Raw genomic sequence first — 15,259 nt, 5'->3', positions numbered from 1 at the left:
CAGCACTTCCCACTGCGACATGGATTTCCCTGCGTTTTCCTGCTTCTTCCTTCGCTCATTTGACGGTGTGTGCCAAACATAAATAATTAACTCCTTCTCCTCTCTGTCTCCCTGCAGGTATTCGGCCCCAGATTATGAACGGGCCTATGCACCCGCGCCCTCTGGTGGCGCTGCTGGATGGGCGCGACTGCACTGTGGAGATGCCCATCCTCAAAGATCTGGCCACCGTGGCTTTCTGTGACGCTCAGTCCACGCAGGAGATACATGAAAAGGTACACCGTCAGATTTCAGAGGGGATTTAATTGACTTTGACTAACAACATAGTTGTTAGTGCCAGTCTGACTATTTCAGAAACTGGTTATCCGCTGGGATTTTTCCACACGGCGAGCTCTAGGGTTAACAGAAAATGCTCTGATACGAAAACTATCCAGTGAACTGCAGTTCTTTGGGCGAAGTCTTGTTGATTCCAGATGTTAGAGGAGAATGGCCTCGAAGCAGATGGGCTGCAGCAGCAGAAGACCACACCGTGTGCCACTCCTGCAAGCTAAGAACAGGAACAGGGGCTGTAGTTCACACGGACTCGACAAAATAGGACAGTAGATGATTGGAAAAAATGTCACGTGGTCTGATGAGTCTCAGTTTCTTTTTGGATAGTAGGAATTTACTGTAAACAAGATGAAAGCATTGAGCCATCCTCCCTTGTATCAGTGTTTCAGGATGCAATAGTGTTGGCACACTTTGGGACCAGTACTCAATAGTATCTGAGTATTGCTGTTGCTGGCCATGTTAGTCCCATTACACAAATTTCAAATCATCTCAAACTGGCCTTTTGAACTTGACAATAACCAGAGCTCAAACAAGCCATGAACCTTTGGTTTCCCAACACCTTGTCGAATCTGTGCCATTCTGAATTAATGGAGTTCTGAGGGCAAAAGTGGATCAAATCCAGTATTAGCAAGGCACGCTCACTGGCCTAAGTGGCCATTGTGTCTATTATTATTATATTATAATGTATTTTATATTATTATGTTCTAACTGAATAAAGAAGCCCAACATTTTCCATTTCTTTACTTAGAGATTTGACTCTTCCTCCTCATAATTTCCATATTTTGACATTTAACAGTTTTAAGATGCACTACATATTAGATTTATGTCAGACCAATTATTGACGTTTTCTTGCAAGGTGATGCTCCTCGCTGTAACACTTGTAGAAGCCCCAGTGGCAGTATCTGCAGGAGCACTGACTGTGATACTGACACAGTGTGGACTTTTAATGTTTTTCTTGAAATATTTGCTCTCAGTCGAGTGCAGTAGAATCATCTCTTTCCTCCCTCTCCGTCTCCTCCTCTCTAATGTTTTAATAATATTTCAGCCCACTGGCTTGTTCCACTCTCCCAGTTCAGCTATAATGGTTTCATCACTGACTCTAATCCCACTGGGTGCTGAAGTGCTGCTTTGTTAAATAAGGACGAGGAGGAGGAGGAGGAGGCGGCTGGTAATAGAAATGCAGTATAATTGTTCTCAGCCAGAGTGGGTGAAACATTTGTCTTATTTTACTGTCTATGCACTGGAGCCAGCGAGCAGCAATTTTACAGTCCAAGCTGGAGGGTTTGTGTATTCACGCTCACAAAGAGGAAAGGAAGCCTTCCAATTCATGCCATGTCAGTTTCAGAGAAAATGCTACCACATTTCAGTTGTTGTAAATGTGTAATGAAAAATGGGTCTGATTGAATTTGTTGAAAACATTTATGCTTAAAAAGAAACCAAACGGTTGATATTTCACCTTATTTTCACCTTACAGACACACACACGACACACAAAAGCGTCCAGTAAGACATTATGAATACATTTCTCACAGAGGATCCACCTGGGAGTATAGATGCTGGCAACGGTCCCATGACTGTAACTGCGCAGCAGAGGTTAAACACACAAACACACACACACCCTCCGACAACCTCACTACAAGAGCTGAAGCAGTGTTCACACACGTGCACATAAACAAACTCTTAGGGTGCAAACACAAGCATGCTGCCGTCTCTTTCTGTGACTGCCTGGAAGTGAGCAGATGCAGTGTTTGAGTTATGCTCCACTTAAAGACTCCGTACTAAACTGTAGCTCTTGAGCTCTCAATGTGCAACTGCAAGCCTGCCAAAAACACCTCGACTTCTGCCGAGCACGCGTTAAAAGGAATTTATTAGAAAGTACTTCTGGCGTATTCCCTGGAACAGTGCTGTCCTTGAAAGGACAAAGAAGATCCTTTGGATTTCTGAAGATACAAAGTGGTGCGCTTTAAAAGTGTCTTTGACGTCATTATAAAAGTAACTGCAGCTGATATTCTATTGAAAAGTGATCACTTTTGCAGATATAATTGAGAAAAAGATTTTATGTTGGAGAAATGTTAGTTAATTTAGTATTTTTAAGCTTTCGGTTGACAAGTGTTAGGAAAAGTAGGGCATTAAACAAAGATGTTCAGCTATAGTCTTAAAATATATGAGCAGTAAATGTATTATTTAAAAAATTGATCGTGCTTGACTTGATGTGTCTTAGATTTTCTCTGTTCTCTGTATTGTTGTAGGGTCTTTACCATACAATATAAAGCATCTTGAGGCAACTGCCGCTGTGATTGGGAGCTATATAAGTAAAACTGAAGTGAATTGATTTGTTCTTTACATTCATCCCTCCATCAACTCCATCTTCACACTAGCTGCCGATCAGCAATCCTTTTTCCCTTTCCGACACAAAAACTCAACAAACCCAAGTCCAAAATTCAAAACTTTCCTCTGAAGCCCCAAGCCTGTGATTGCATAACAAGGTGCTTAAAGTGCAGAGGAAAGTGGTCAAATAACTGATTGAAGTTTGCTTCATTGTTGTAGTGAAATGGCTTTTGGAGCTAGAAGCAGCTGCAGGTGATTAACTTAGCTTAGCTTGTTGGTTTAAAGCCAACAATAAGCCTACCGGCACCTCAGAAGCTATGGTCATGTGAAAAAGGAACTACACCCTCTCTCTGTTCTAAGATTTTACAGATTAGGACAGGAATGAAAAGTCATCTGGTTTTGAGTAGGTCATGCAATTAGGTAAATATAACCTGGTGTGAGCAACAGTGCGTGATGTGTTACACAGAAACTAACTTGTTTGGAAGGGTTGCCAGGAGAAAGTCCCTTGTCTCTAAAGGAGCACGGCTTAGGTTTGCAAAGTTCATCTTAAAAAAAACACAAGACGTCTGGAACAATGTTCACAGTGGAGATGTTTGACTACAATGCACAGTACCAATTATAAAGAAAACAAATCAAAACACTGAATTTCAGCACAAATAACTCGTACAAACGGTGAAGCATGGTGGTGGAGGGGTGATGATTTGGGTCCTGGTCACCTTGCAGTCTTTGAGTCAACCATGAACTCCTCCTTATACAAAAGTATTCTAGATTATGTGAGGCCATCGTGTTAAAACTGGGTCATGCAACAGGACAACAATCCCTGAAATGGCTGAAATAGAAAATAATCAAGATTCTGCAATGACCTGATTGAAATGTGTGACATATTTACCTAATTTTAATCATCAGAATCAGAATCAGAATACTTTATTGATCCCTGGGGGAAATTATTTTTTGTTACAGTGCTCCATTTTAAACCAGACCTGATATGGGCCAGCTGATTTGTCAGTGCATCCTGATATATAAAACCTTATGTATCAGAAAGAGGGTGCCGTTTCTTTTTCACATGACTGTAAGTGGCACACGCTTTCATTTGGCTAAAGGAGAGATATGTTGGGCTTAGTTTAGTGTAAAGACTGAAAACAGAAATATTCTTCTTCTCACCTTTCAAACACAACTGCAAACATATTTCAAGTTTAATCTCCACACAAATTGAAATGGATTGCAGTAATCACGATCCTTTGCTGTGTTTAAATGCGAAGGAGCACGTGATGTATCAGCTCAGAGCGGCACTTTTTTAAACAGCCATGAATACCACAGAAAGAAAACGTAATTTTTCTCACAGTTTCCACTTCATGTACACTCAGCTTGTATCCCTGTTTGTCCTTCTCCAGCTGGCCCGCTTTACTCGAGTAATGAGAGCGATGCACGAGGAGAGCTTTAACCTTGAGTTTAGCACCCAGCCCTTCCTTCAGATAGCTCCACTGTGAATGCTCTGTGGAAATTCACGGCTGCGCTGTTCTGGCTCGGCTAGGGTTAATTTAGTTAGCAGGATGTGAATTCAGACCGGTTACTTAACAGCCCTTGGCTTGCAGAATCTACTTGTTTATGCTTTGTGGGTTTCTCAGCAGCTGTCAGTCTACTTTATTGTCCTGCCTGCATCCATTCTAACCTTGTTTGCATACAGTTTGAATGGATGTGTTGTGACAAAAACCAGCTTTGGCAAGCACTCATTGTACAGTAAACACAAAGGCAATCACTCATATTTTAGTGCACATATAAACAATCCATTTGCATTTAGATGAAGAATAGCAGACATAAACTTTGGGAAGATGGGAGGTAGCGAGAGCACGCATATTCATGTTGGCTGTTACAGAAGAGCCATCTGAATATCAGTGCCGGGTTGAGGATGATTAAGAACAGTAATGACATTGGGGTAGCAATATAAATGCAGATGAAAATGTTCAACTAATAATGGCTGTGGACATAAGCAGTGATGATGATGAGGCCTTATCCTCTCTGATGTCCCCCAGGTGCTGAATGAGGCCGTAGGGGCCATGATGTACCACACCATCACCCTGACCAGAGAGGACTTGGAGAAGTTCAAGGCGCTGCGCATCATCATTCGCATCGGCAGCGGCTATGACAACATCGACATCAAGGCTGCCGGGGAGCTCGGTGAGACTGAGGGACAGATGCACACGAAAGATGAGCGTTGCGAGCAGGGCGGCTCAGGCGCGGAGCGTAATCACGCGGCGTGAATAATGAAGGAGCCTATCTGCTCGTGTGGCTAGCTCATTCACTACAAAGAGAAAACATAAAGGATGATTCATCAAGTGGAAAATATGCATCGCGGAGGAGGACCAAATCAAACTCTGCTCGCGATGTTTACGCGACACATATGTACAGGAGTTTACTGTAAACAGTAGATGTAACAGAGCTAATTTCACATGCAGAGCAGCTGCTCCGACTGATATCAAACTCTCCCTGTGATTCCCATTTGGCCCCGTCGGCATATGTTTGGTATGAGAACAGGATTTGTGTGATATCCTAATTATTGTCATTTGCGCTCCTATATTTCAGTACGCTGCCAGTCTTTTGGTGGGCATAATTAGCAATTAGAACGATCCTCTTATCATTCATATTTCAGTTTTATACACAGCGGGATTTTATTCTGTAGTAAGTCATAAAGACGGAGAAATATCCTGCCATTTATTTCGTAAAATAAAATACTAGCAAATGGATCTCTCTCTCTCTCCAAAGCAGTGACAGTAATCTGTGAAGCAATATTGTTACAGCAGTAGTCGACTAAATTGCTATCTCTCCTTGTCCAGGCATTGCAGTGTGTAATATTCCCTCAGCGGCTGTAGAAGAAACAGCAGACTCGACGCTTTGTCACATCCTTAACCTGTACCGGCGAAACACCTGGCTGTACCAGGCTCTTCGGGAGGGCACGCGGGTCCAGAGCGTGGAGCAGATCCGGGAGGTGGCGTCAGGAGCAGCCAGGATCCGAGGAGAGACGTTGGGCCTGATCGGATTTGGTAAGTTGCTTGTTTTGGGTTTTATTGCAGAAAGCGTGCAGAGCTGAAAAGTGCATATTGAATGATTAGCCACAGCATTGAAACCAATGATACAGACCACCTGTCAAAAAAACCCACAAATATTTTCGAAATCTGTCAAAAACATGTTTAAAACTTAAAATTATATTGTTATTTATTAACCACAAAACAAACAGAATCCAATTCTCTGCATAACATTAGACCTGTTATTTGTTATTTGGCATCTTATTTTAAAAAAAAGAGTCTACTTTTCTACTTTTATGTAAATACATATTGAATATTCACAAATAACAATGACAATTATATTTTAGGTTTAAAAATATCGTTTTAATTAAAGAGCTTGGACATACTGATAGATTATTCATCACAGATTCATTACAAAATAATTTTTGGTAATTACCAGTACTGTTAGTGCAACTTTGGAACAATTCTTGCATTAAGTTTTGGTCTAATACATTTGGTAAGCTCTGTAGGTCAAGTAAATAACAATGATTATTTAGTTACAACTGCAAAAATGCTGAAAAACTTTCATGTTGGCTCTGAAAGAGAAGTAAAAAAACACATATCCCTCTATAACTGGAGAACGTCGTCCTCTATCCACTGCCCAAAGCAAATTCAGTAGACACATGAGCACCCAAACTTTAAGAAAGGTGGGCTGGTTGGATGAACCTTAACCCGAGATGAGAACAGACGTCAGTGTGATTCTCCGGGCAGTGTTCGACTGGGAAACCTCGAGTTCCAGCATTTGTGTGGATGTTCTTTGACACATACTATCTATTTGTCTAACAGTACCAAACTTCTTCATAGCTAGTGTATTCCCCAAGGACACTAGCTTCTTTTAGCAGGTGCACCCTGCCTCACTGCATAATTTTATAGAACAACTTGCCCAGATCCCACCACAATGTGCGTCTTACACAGATTAAAGGATCTGCTTCCTCCTGTGCATGACCCATCAGGACACCTTCAGAGTCTGATATTATATAATAGGCACTGAACACAAAGTATAGCAGAAGCTAATGATAATATTTAAATGTCTGACCTGAATTCCTATCAATACATTAAGCAGCTGCTGACACATTTCACTAACACCTATTAAAAGTAAGGTTAGTTGATGCTCTTTCTCCTCTCGTGGCCGCCTCAGGTCGTTCAGGCCAGGCAGTGGCCATGCGGGCCAAGGCGTTTGGCTTCAACGTGATCTTCTACGACCCCTACCTCCAGGACGGCTTGGAGCGCTCGCTGGGCGTGCAGCGAGTCTATACTCTCCAGGACTTGCTCTACCAGAGCGACTGCGTCTCCCTGCACTGCAACCTGAACGAACACAACCACCACCTCATCAACGACTTCACCATCAAACAGGTGGGGGGACCGGGAAATTCTGACATGAGGTAAAGGGAGATTGTCTCGCCTTGGCAGGAGCGCTTTCTCCTTGAGGCTGATAGGACAGCTTCAGACCAGCAGCCGAGTCAGCCAGCTTTGGGTTTATCTAGACTGCCAGCGCTCCTTTGTTGGCAACTTAAAATAACAGGCTGTTAAAGCGAGCTTTTAATGAGTGCTAGGATCAAGCAAAGAAACACAGGTGTTTGGACAATCTCTGAATTCTGATTATATATTTGGGAGTGGATGGTGGTGGAACATGATTCTGAGTTTTTTTTCTTTAGAGTGGTGGGTGGTGGAGGCACAAATCTCTGGGAGGACTGTGTCAGGAAGGGGCGTAAAAATCTGTGACAAATCAAATATGCGGATCCATCTGCATCTGTAAAGTGGTAGGCAGGGGGTGTTAACATAATCAGGCTGTTCTTCCATGTTGTTTCTGTCCTTTTGTAGCTTTCTAGTGTCTCCCAAACACTGCCAGAGTATATGTGAGTATGTGGGTGTAGGAGCATGTGCAGTCAAAGTATGGTCTGGTGCATGTTTTTCACAAACCATATACAGTACATTTATAGGACAGAAAATATATTTTTATTTTTTAAATGCTAATGAAATTAAATAGTTCTGACCCAAATAGAACACAGTAACTTGACTTTCTTATATATTTAATAAACTGTTTTTTAGCAGTATAACACATGTCTTGTCAAGTTTTTGTCTCTGTAGCACTAAGAATACAAGAAGCGCCTCTACAGTCTTTTCCTGGTCACTGCTGCCACCTATAGAACTTAACCTGTACTGCAAACGTACAGAAGCGCATATTAGTACTTGTGTTTATCTTACAGAAACAAAAATTGAGCTGTTTGATCTTAAGCATTATCATGAATGCAGCCAACTTGCACATTTGTCATATTTATATGGTTCAGATCATTTAAAGATTTTAATATTAGACAAAGTTCTCCTTAGTAAATCAGAAAAGCAGTGTTTAAGTGATGATTTCCACCCCCAACCCCCAGTCTTTTCACTAGACACACCCACATCTGATTCCTGCCAGTTCTGCTGAATCAAGAATCACATAAATAGAACCTGTCTGACAAAGTGAATTAGGCAAAAAAATCTAAAAAAAAAAAAAAAAAAAACCTCCCCCAAAACCCCACACATCACACCATGCTCTGCAGAAACTCTCACTCGGGCCACACTCTAAAGATAAAAACTCAGAATCATGTTCCACCACCATTCGCTCCCACATCTTGCAGTCTGGAAAGGGTTAAAAAGCCATTTCTAGGGCTTTAGAACTCCAGCGAACCGCAGAGAGAGTCATTATCCACAAATGGAGAAAATTTGGAAGAGTGGTGAAACTTCCCAGGCGTGGTCAACCTACCTAAATTACTGCAAGAATAATTTTGAAGAGAACCCAGGACAACATCTAAAGAACTGCAGGCATTGTGTGCCTCAGAGTTCATGATTCAACAATAAGAAAGAGACTGGGCAAAAAAAAAGACATCCATGGGAGACTTCAAGGAGAAAGCCACTGCTTACCAAAAAGAATGCTTGCGAACAAACATCCTGATGATCCCTTTTTGAAAGGTTTGAGTCCCACTCAATAAAAGAACCATCATAGCAACAGTCAAACATGGTGGTGGTAGTGTGATGGTCTGGGGCTGATTTGCTGCTTCAGGACCTGGGTGACTTGCTGTAGTAGGTGGAACCATGAATTCCTTCCTCTGCCAGAAAATCCTGAAGTGGAATATCCAGCTATCAATTTAAGCCCTGCAGCTCATGCACACTTGGGTTATGCAGAAGTTCAGTGATGTGAAGCACATCAGGAAGTCAACCTCCGACTGGTTTTGCAGTGGCCGGGTCACAGTCCAGACTTAAATGTGATTGAGGTGTTTTGGAATGACTTTAAAAAGCCTGTTGATGTTCAAAAATCCTCCAATGTGGCTGAATTAAAGCAATCCTGCAAAGAAGAGTGCACCAAAATTCCTCCACAACAACGTGAAAGACTCAATATCAGTTATCACAAACACTCGATTGCAGGAATAATTTTTTCACATAGGAGTCAGGTAGATTTTTTACCTTAATAACTGAAATCATCACATAAAAGCAATTGAATTTGAAGGCATCGGTGTCATTTACGTGTCCCGTTTTATTATTAACAGAAGCCTTGTTTTTGCTTCCCGTGCAGCATTGAGCCAGTGACAGCAGCCCTCTGTGTGTGCCATCACAAAAGCACGCATGCTGTTATTTGTTGAAGTGAGACATTTTTATCGAGAGATGAACACTGAATGCTGCGCTGCTCTGTGTGTAGATGCGTCAAGGTGCTTTCTTGGTCAACTGTGCACGTGGGGGTCTAGTGGATGAGAAGGCTTTGGCTCAGGCCCTGAAAGAAGGAAGGATACGGGGCGCCGCCTTGGACGTCCATGAGTCAGAACCTTTCAGGTGCTTTCAGCATCATCCTTTGTTTATAAGTTCAGTTCAATAGAAATAATGTTTTCTTCCTCTTGTATTTAACTTCCCCGTTTCTGTCTTTATTTGCTGCTCAGCAGTTTTTCCCAAGGTCCGCTAAAAGACGCCCCCAACTTGATCTGCACACCCCACACTGCCTGGTACAGCGAGCAGGCATCGCTGGAGATGAGAGAGGCCGCTGCCACAGAAATTCGCAGAGCCATAACCGGTACCGACACGTCTTAGATGGCACACATTCCCACGCTCGCTCTCAAATTTCTCATTTCTCTGCTCACCATAGCTCAATCTCGCCCCGACACAGGCCGTATTCCCGAGAGCCTCCGAAACTGCGTCAACAAAGAGTTCTTTGTTACCACGGCGCCTTGGGGAATGATGGAGCAGCAGCAGCCTCAAGTTCACCCAGAGATCAACGGTGCCGCCTACAGGTAGGAGGTGGATTTATGTGAGCCCAGCATAACGCAGAGATCACCTGTCATTTTGAGCGCCTGCAGTAGTGAGGTTTAATACGTGGGGGAGGGGTAGCTTAAATATTCATATGTGTGTTTGTAACAATTCTGCATAATAGGCTGGGTCCTAGTTTTTGTGGCGTATTTATACATAGAACTTGGCCCAAATTAATGAATCCCATGTTAAGTTCTCAGTCTCTATATTGTCTAAACCAGACTGAACTGCTTCTCTCACACAGCCGAGTGAACCAAACCATGGTACAGGCCATAGCAACGGGGGGAATGCAGGACAAATTATATACCTAATTCCCAACCAGGTAAATGAATACCATCACTGCTGGCCAACAGGCCAGGGCAAATGAATAACATCATGAATAAAACCCCTGTGAAACCTGTAGCCTTTTTCTGCCTCTCACTCTAACCTCCCTGTTCTGTAACTGTACCCACTCTACCCAGCATCCCATCGATTCCCCCGGCTCGCCCTCCCCTCCCTGAAGTAGTGGAAAGCAGTACACAGGGTCACTCTAATGTTTGATGTTTTGTTTTGTTTTTTGTAAGGAAGTGGTACATCTGTAGTTATGTATGTGGACTGAGTAGAAAAAGGCGCCATTACTCTTACAGTTCACGAGGGAAGACTGAAAGCAGGAAGTTGGGGGGAGAATAAAAGTTCTAGAAAGGGATTTGGCGGAGAAATCTTAATTTATAATATTTATTTGTGATTTTGTTTGCAGTGAGCGTTTTCCCCCCACATTTCCCCGCCCTATAATAAAGGATCAATTCACCCAAACTGCTGTATTTATTTTTTCTGGGAGGAGCTATAACCAGTTCACTGAAATCTTAAATCCTAAAATCTGATCAAATAAAAAAGGTTCACACTGCAGGTAAAAGTGGACACAAATCTAATTCTTTCTTTTTTTTTCAGAACAGCACCAAACACACAGAATCAGATATTTTCCAGTTTAATTTAGGGCCATTTCCATATGTGTTTTGCTACGCGGTGAGCACAGCCAACACTAAAACCTGCCATAAGAGATAGTCAGCCTGCTCTCATCAAGTCTGTGATTGAATGAGGTCAAGTTGGCAATTACATGAAATCTATTTCCATCTACAGAGAGAAACTCACATTTAAATGTTACTGTTATCTCAGGCATGAAATATGAGGCTATTTAGTGTTCCTGTTTGCTACAGTAGTTTTGTTGTTCTATGTTACATGCCTACGTTTAAATTCTGTTTTATATTTATTCTAGTGCTGTCAGTGTTAATCTCGTTAAAATGACGTTAACGCCATAACCGCATTAACGCGATTAACTCTCTGTTAGTGAGTTAACGCAGATCGCCCCGTGCGTGGGGCTGCATGACGTCAACGCGTTAGCGCGGTTAGCTCGTTAACGGACGTTAATGCGTTTATGGCGTTAACGTCATGTTCGCGAGATTAACGCTGACAGCACTAATTTAATCTTTAATTTAATCTTTAATCTCACACACACAACCGATTAATTTAACTGAATGGATCACACACTCACCTCAAAAATGGTTGTTTTTGCATTCTGGACAATTCCCACAAGGTTTAGCCACTTTTTTTTTTTTTTTTTTTTTTAAAGAAGCTGGATCTGATTACATCCATATTGAATACTAAGGCTCTGCAGTGTGAACGCAGCCTATCTCTCCTGTTTTGTTGTTGTCATGGGGTTTTTGTTTGTTTGTTTGTTTGTTTGTTTGTAGTTTGGGCGAATGACCCTTTTAGTTCAGATAAGATCCCCTGACATTATCATTTAGAGTTGTGGTCAGAAGTGTACATGCACTCATCATGAGCATGAAAGTCATGGTAATTTGGGGCTTTTAAAGATTTATTTTTCCAGGTTGGAATCATTGTGCATCTTTAATGACTCTTAAAAAAAGCCAAAACAAGAACGTTCCAGTTTAAATTGATTTTGGATTTTCTCTAAGACACACAAAAGTATACATGGTTTTCAGAAGGCCAGTCCAGAAGCGTAATGCTGGAGGTCGTCCTCCTCCGTCATTATTCTATCCAGTTTGTTCGATGTTCTAGCACCACTGGCAGCAAAACAGCTTCAGAGTGTGATGTTGAAAGCCTCACCTTCACTTCTTAAAAGATACCTCACGTCACTGTGGCCAAATAAGATCAATCTGTGTCTCGTCTGATCATAAAACGTTTCTTAAGGAGCCATTCTGCATCCTGTGTGGGCAACGGCAAATTTAAGTCGAGCTTGAAGGTGCCATTTTTTTTGCACAGGAGCTTCTTTCTTGGTCAACGTCTTCTGGGTCCAGTGGGATTCAGCCTTGGTGGTTCCTGGGCTTTTTCTGAACATCCTGACTAATTTGGGTCTTCTTCCAGGCCTCAGCAAAGTGGTGACACAACTGAATAAGTTCTGATCCATAAATGTTGATGCTCTTAATAATCTGCAGTTATTTGGAAATGACTTCACTAGACAATTCCAACTCTAACTGTAGAAATCTACAGTTCTCTTTCTCAGATCTTCACTCAGTTCCTTGGGCTTTCCATTTGCTCCGATCAATCCAGTGAATGATGTCAAACAAATCCTTTCAGATCCCGATCACCAACGACAAATAAACAGCCTTTGGCCTCGTCAAGTTAAAGCTTGGAGCTTCTTTAATAAGTAGAGCCATTGGCACCACTTGTATGCATATATTTATATAGCCCCAAAGTACCATGACATTAATCCCAGGATGATGCTCCTGTACCACTTGTACCATTATTGGACATTTTTAAGCTGATGTTACTCAGTAAGTTCACTGCATATCAGTTGTTAAGTTTCTGTTGGTTTATTTGCATCCTCAGTGCGTCATCGTGCATTACTTATTTCACATTACGTTTTTAATCATGATTTTTTTTTAACATGCAGTTTCATACAGAAATGATCCTGAGTAACAAATATTAGTTTTTTATGGAAAAAAAAGTGTAAAATGTGGAAAAATAACACTTATTAAAAGGTTAGCTCCTTAACATATCTGCTGATCACGCTTTATCTATCTCCAGATTTCCTCCTGGCGTGGTGGGCGTCGCCCCCGGTGGGATTCCCGGACCTATGGAGGGGTTGGTTGCCGGGGGAGTTCCCATCGCCCACACCCTGCCCCCTGGCACCCATCCGTCACAGGCCACCTCCCCCAATCAGCCCTCCAAACATGGCGACCCCATGAGAGAGCACATGACTGAGCCGTAGGACTGCTGCTGTAGCTGAGAAGAGGAGGAAACTAAAAATTTATGTAAACTAAAAAAACAAACAAACCCAGCGACCTAACAACTCAACCATCCGACTATACGTACGCTTGATTTCAGCCATCCGAACCTACCAGCAGACTGCCTGCCGGGCAACGTTTCACACTTTTTCTTCTTTCTTTTTTTTTTTTGTGAAACCACTAAGTGAGGACAGTGGACGTTAATACACAAATGAGCTGCCACACGGATCTGAAATCTCCCCTCCCTTCATATCTTTTATCTTCATTCCTTCTCGATTTACACAATACTTTTTGTTTTAGTATATTTTAGGGAGATTTCCTCCTGACTTATGGGACACGTTGACAGTAGCCACGTGCAGGATGGAAACCCTCCCCTCAAGCTCAACAGGACGACTCTGTTTCCTTCAGTCGCGCCCATTTCAGCACAAACATACCCTGTGTTTAGTTTTTTTTTTCTTAGACTTTCTTCTTTTTATCCTATATTATTGTGTTTCTGTTCTTCAGTGTGTGAAAATGAACAGATTTACAGTTTTCAGACAAGAAAAGAAAAACAAACTGCACTCCATCTTTGCCGGCTAGAGGCCGCCTGAGTGAAGAGATGGGATGCGGGGCAGTAGATGTGGAAAAATCATCCTTTCAAACCAAAAAGGAGGAAATATAAAGAATAAAAAATGGCAGGCTTTCATGGTTAAATATCGTACATGGACCGCGTCACTTAAATTATGTATTCCTGTTGTAACTTTTCCAAACTCTGCTGAACTGAGGTACTTTTATTTAGTTAAAGTGGCGAACAGTGTCCCAAATATTATCTGTTTGCATCCAAAGGACCTTTGGAGAAAAAGAAAAAAGCTTCTGAAGTATGACAGCTTTTGGAAAAACAAAAACAGCAAATCTCTTACTGACTCAGGAACAATATAATAACCTTCAATTCTGTCCAAAAAGGAATAGAAAAAAGTTTAAAAAAAGAAAATAGGTCTTGATTACTGCTCCTCACGTCTCCACGTCTTTCTCCATTGTGGTATTTTTTATATATCAAATGTACATTTTTTGATGTTCAAGCTTTTCACTCCTGTTAGATTTGTATTGCCTTGTTAAATGTTCATATAATCGTAGTCTGATGTGACCAACCGCGTCCTCTCCTCCTTATAGTTTCTTCCTCCTTGTTTTTCTGCTCTAATGAAAGCCAGCTGTGGCGCCCTCGGAGGCGTCGAGCCCTCTTGGAACAACGGCAGCCACGTTCATTCCCTTTAGCCCCGTGACATTAGCAAGAGGCGGCTGCTCGCAGATTGTTTGGTTTTTAGTGTGAGTATTTGTATTTGTTTCTTGTACAAGGTGAACATATAGCATACAGTGCAGCTGGAACCAATAAATAAAACTTACTGTTCTGATTGATCGATTGGCTCCGTGGAAGGTTTTTTGGTTTGCTTTTTATATTGTAAGGTAAAGACCTTACTGTTGTACAGTCAGATGACTTTCTATTAGGAAGCACTTGGCAATGGTGGGAAGGAAAATTAACAGGAAGAAAACTGCAGCAGCAGCGCTCTCAGGGATTGCCAGCCAACTGCTACGATCAGGTAGATATGAAGGGGAGAGCAAAGGACACACTGTGATCACGCTACAGTTTTTGTCAAATTTCAACAAAATTGTTTTCTTGATTGTTATGACTGAAGCACGGTAACTGCCGTCACAGTTCCATCACAGCGTTAGATGTATTGCCTGAAACTGCTTTTCCCTAAATCACCGACTGTTCATCCAAACAGTGAACAGTGAAGGGATAAAACATTCAAGTACTATAAAAATTGTCCAAATATCCCTGCCAGTCTCCTCTGGCTGCACAGCTTGTCACTTTGTTCTAGGTTCTAGCCATGGCTCACTTCAATCCATTTATCTTAAGTGCAAAATTCAAATTAGCCCATAATGTATATGCGTTTATATGTATATTAAAAAAAGAAATCTCCCTCTCACCCCCTGGGGGGTGGTATGTTTGTGATAATGAAGCTTGGGCCCTCGATCCGAGTCCTGGGACTTTAATGGGTTCTGCCTTTCTAAG

The 15,259-nt window shown here is 41.9% G+C and overlaps 1 protein-coding gene across 4 annotated transcripts in view; it reads left to right on the top strand.

The window, feature by feature from the left end:
• LOC147316070 (uncharacterized) overlaps positions 1–14,603 on the top strand; it is a 40,616-nt gene extending 26,013 nt beyond the window's left edge. Inside the window, exons 2-10 of one of the 4 annotated variants that reach the window (XM_086259236.1) lie at positions 118–272; positions 4,685–4,829; positions 5,486–5,692; positions 6,852–7,066; positions 9,387–9,517; positions 9,625–9,752; positions 9,846–9,969; positions 10,230–10,307; positions 13,010–13,147. In XM_086259236.1, the coding sequence (XP_086115362.1) occupies positions 118–272; positions 4,685–4,829; positions 5,486–5,692; positions 6,852–7,066; positions 9,387–9,517; positions 9,625–9,752; positions 9,846–9,969; positions 10,230–10,296 (1,172 nt within the window). In that variant the 3' untranslated portion in view covers positions 10,297–10,307; positions 13,010–13,147. Of the gene's footprint in view, positions 1–117; positions 273–4,684; positions 4,830–5,485; positions 5,693–6,851; positions 7,067–9,386; positions 9,518–9,621; positions 9,753–9,845; positions 9,970–10,229; positions 10,308–13,009 lie in introns of all 4 variants that reach the window. The other 3 variants (XM_086259235.1, XM_086259234.1, XM_086259233.1) reach the window with 3 other exon arrangements.
• The last annotated feature ends 656 nt before the right edge of the window (positions 14,604–15,259 follow it).

The sequence above is a fragment of the Aulonocara sp. 'chitande type north' Nkhata Bay genome, linkage group LG13 (assembly GCF_057382095.1).
Source record: "Aulonocara sp. 'chitande type north' Nkhata Bay isolate Kocher_YH1m ecotype deep benthic linkage group LG13, A_spYH_male_GT1.1, whole genome shotgun sequence".
NCBI classification, from domain to species: Eukaryota; Metazoa; Chordata; class Actinopteri; order Cichliformes; family Cichlidae; genus Aulonocara; species Aulonocara sp. 'chitande type north' Nkhata Bay.
Note: the sequence above shows the minus strand (reverse complement) of the source record. Positions and strands in the feature narration are given on the sequence as shown.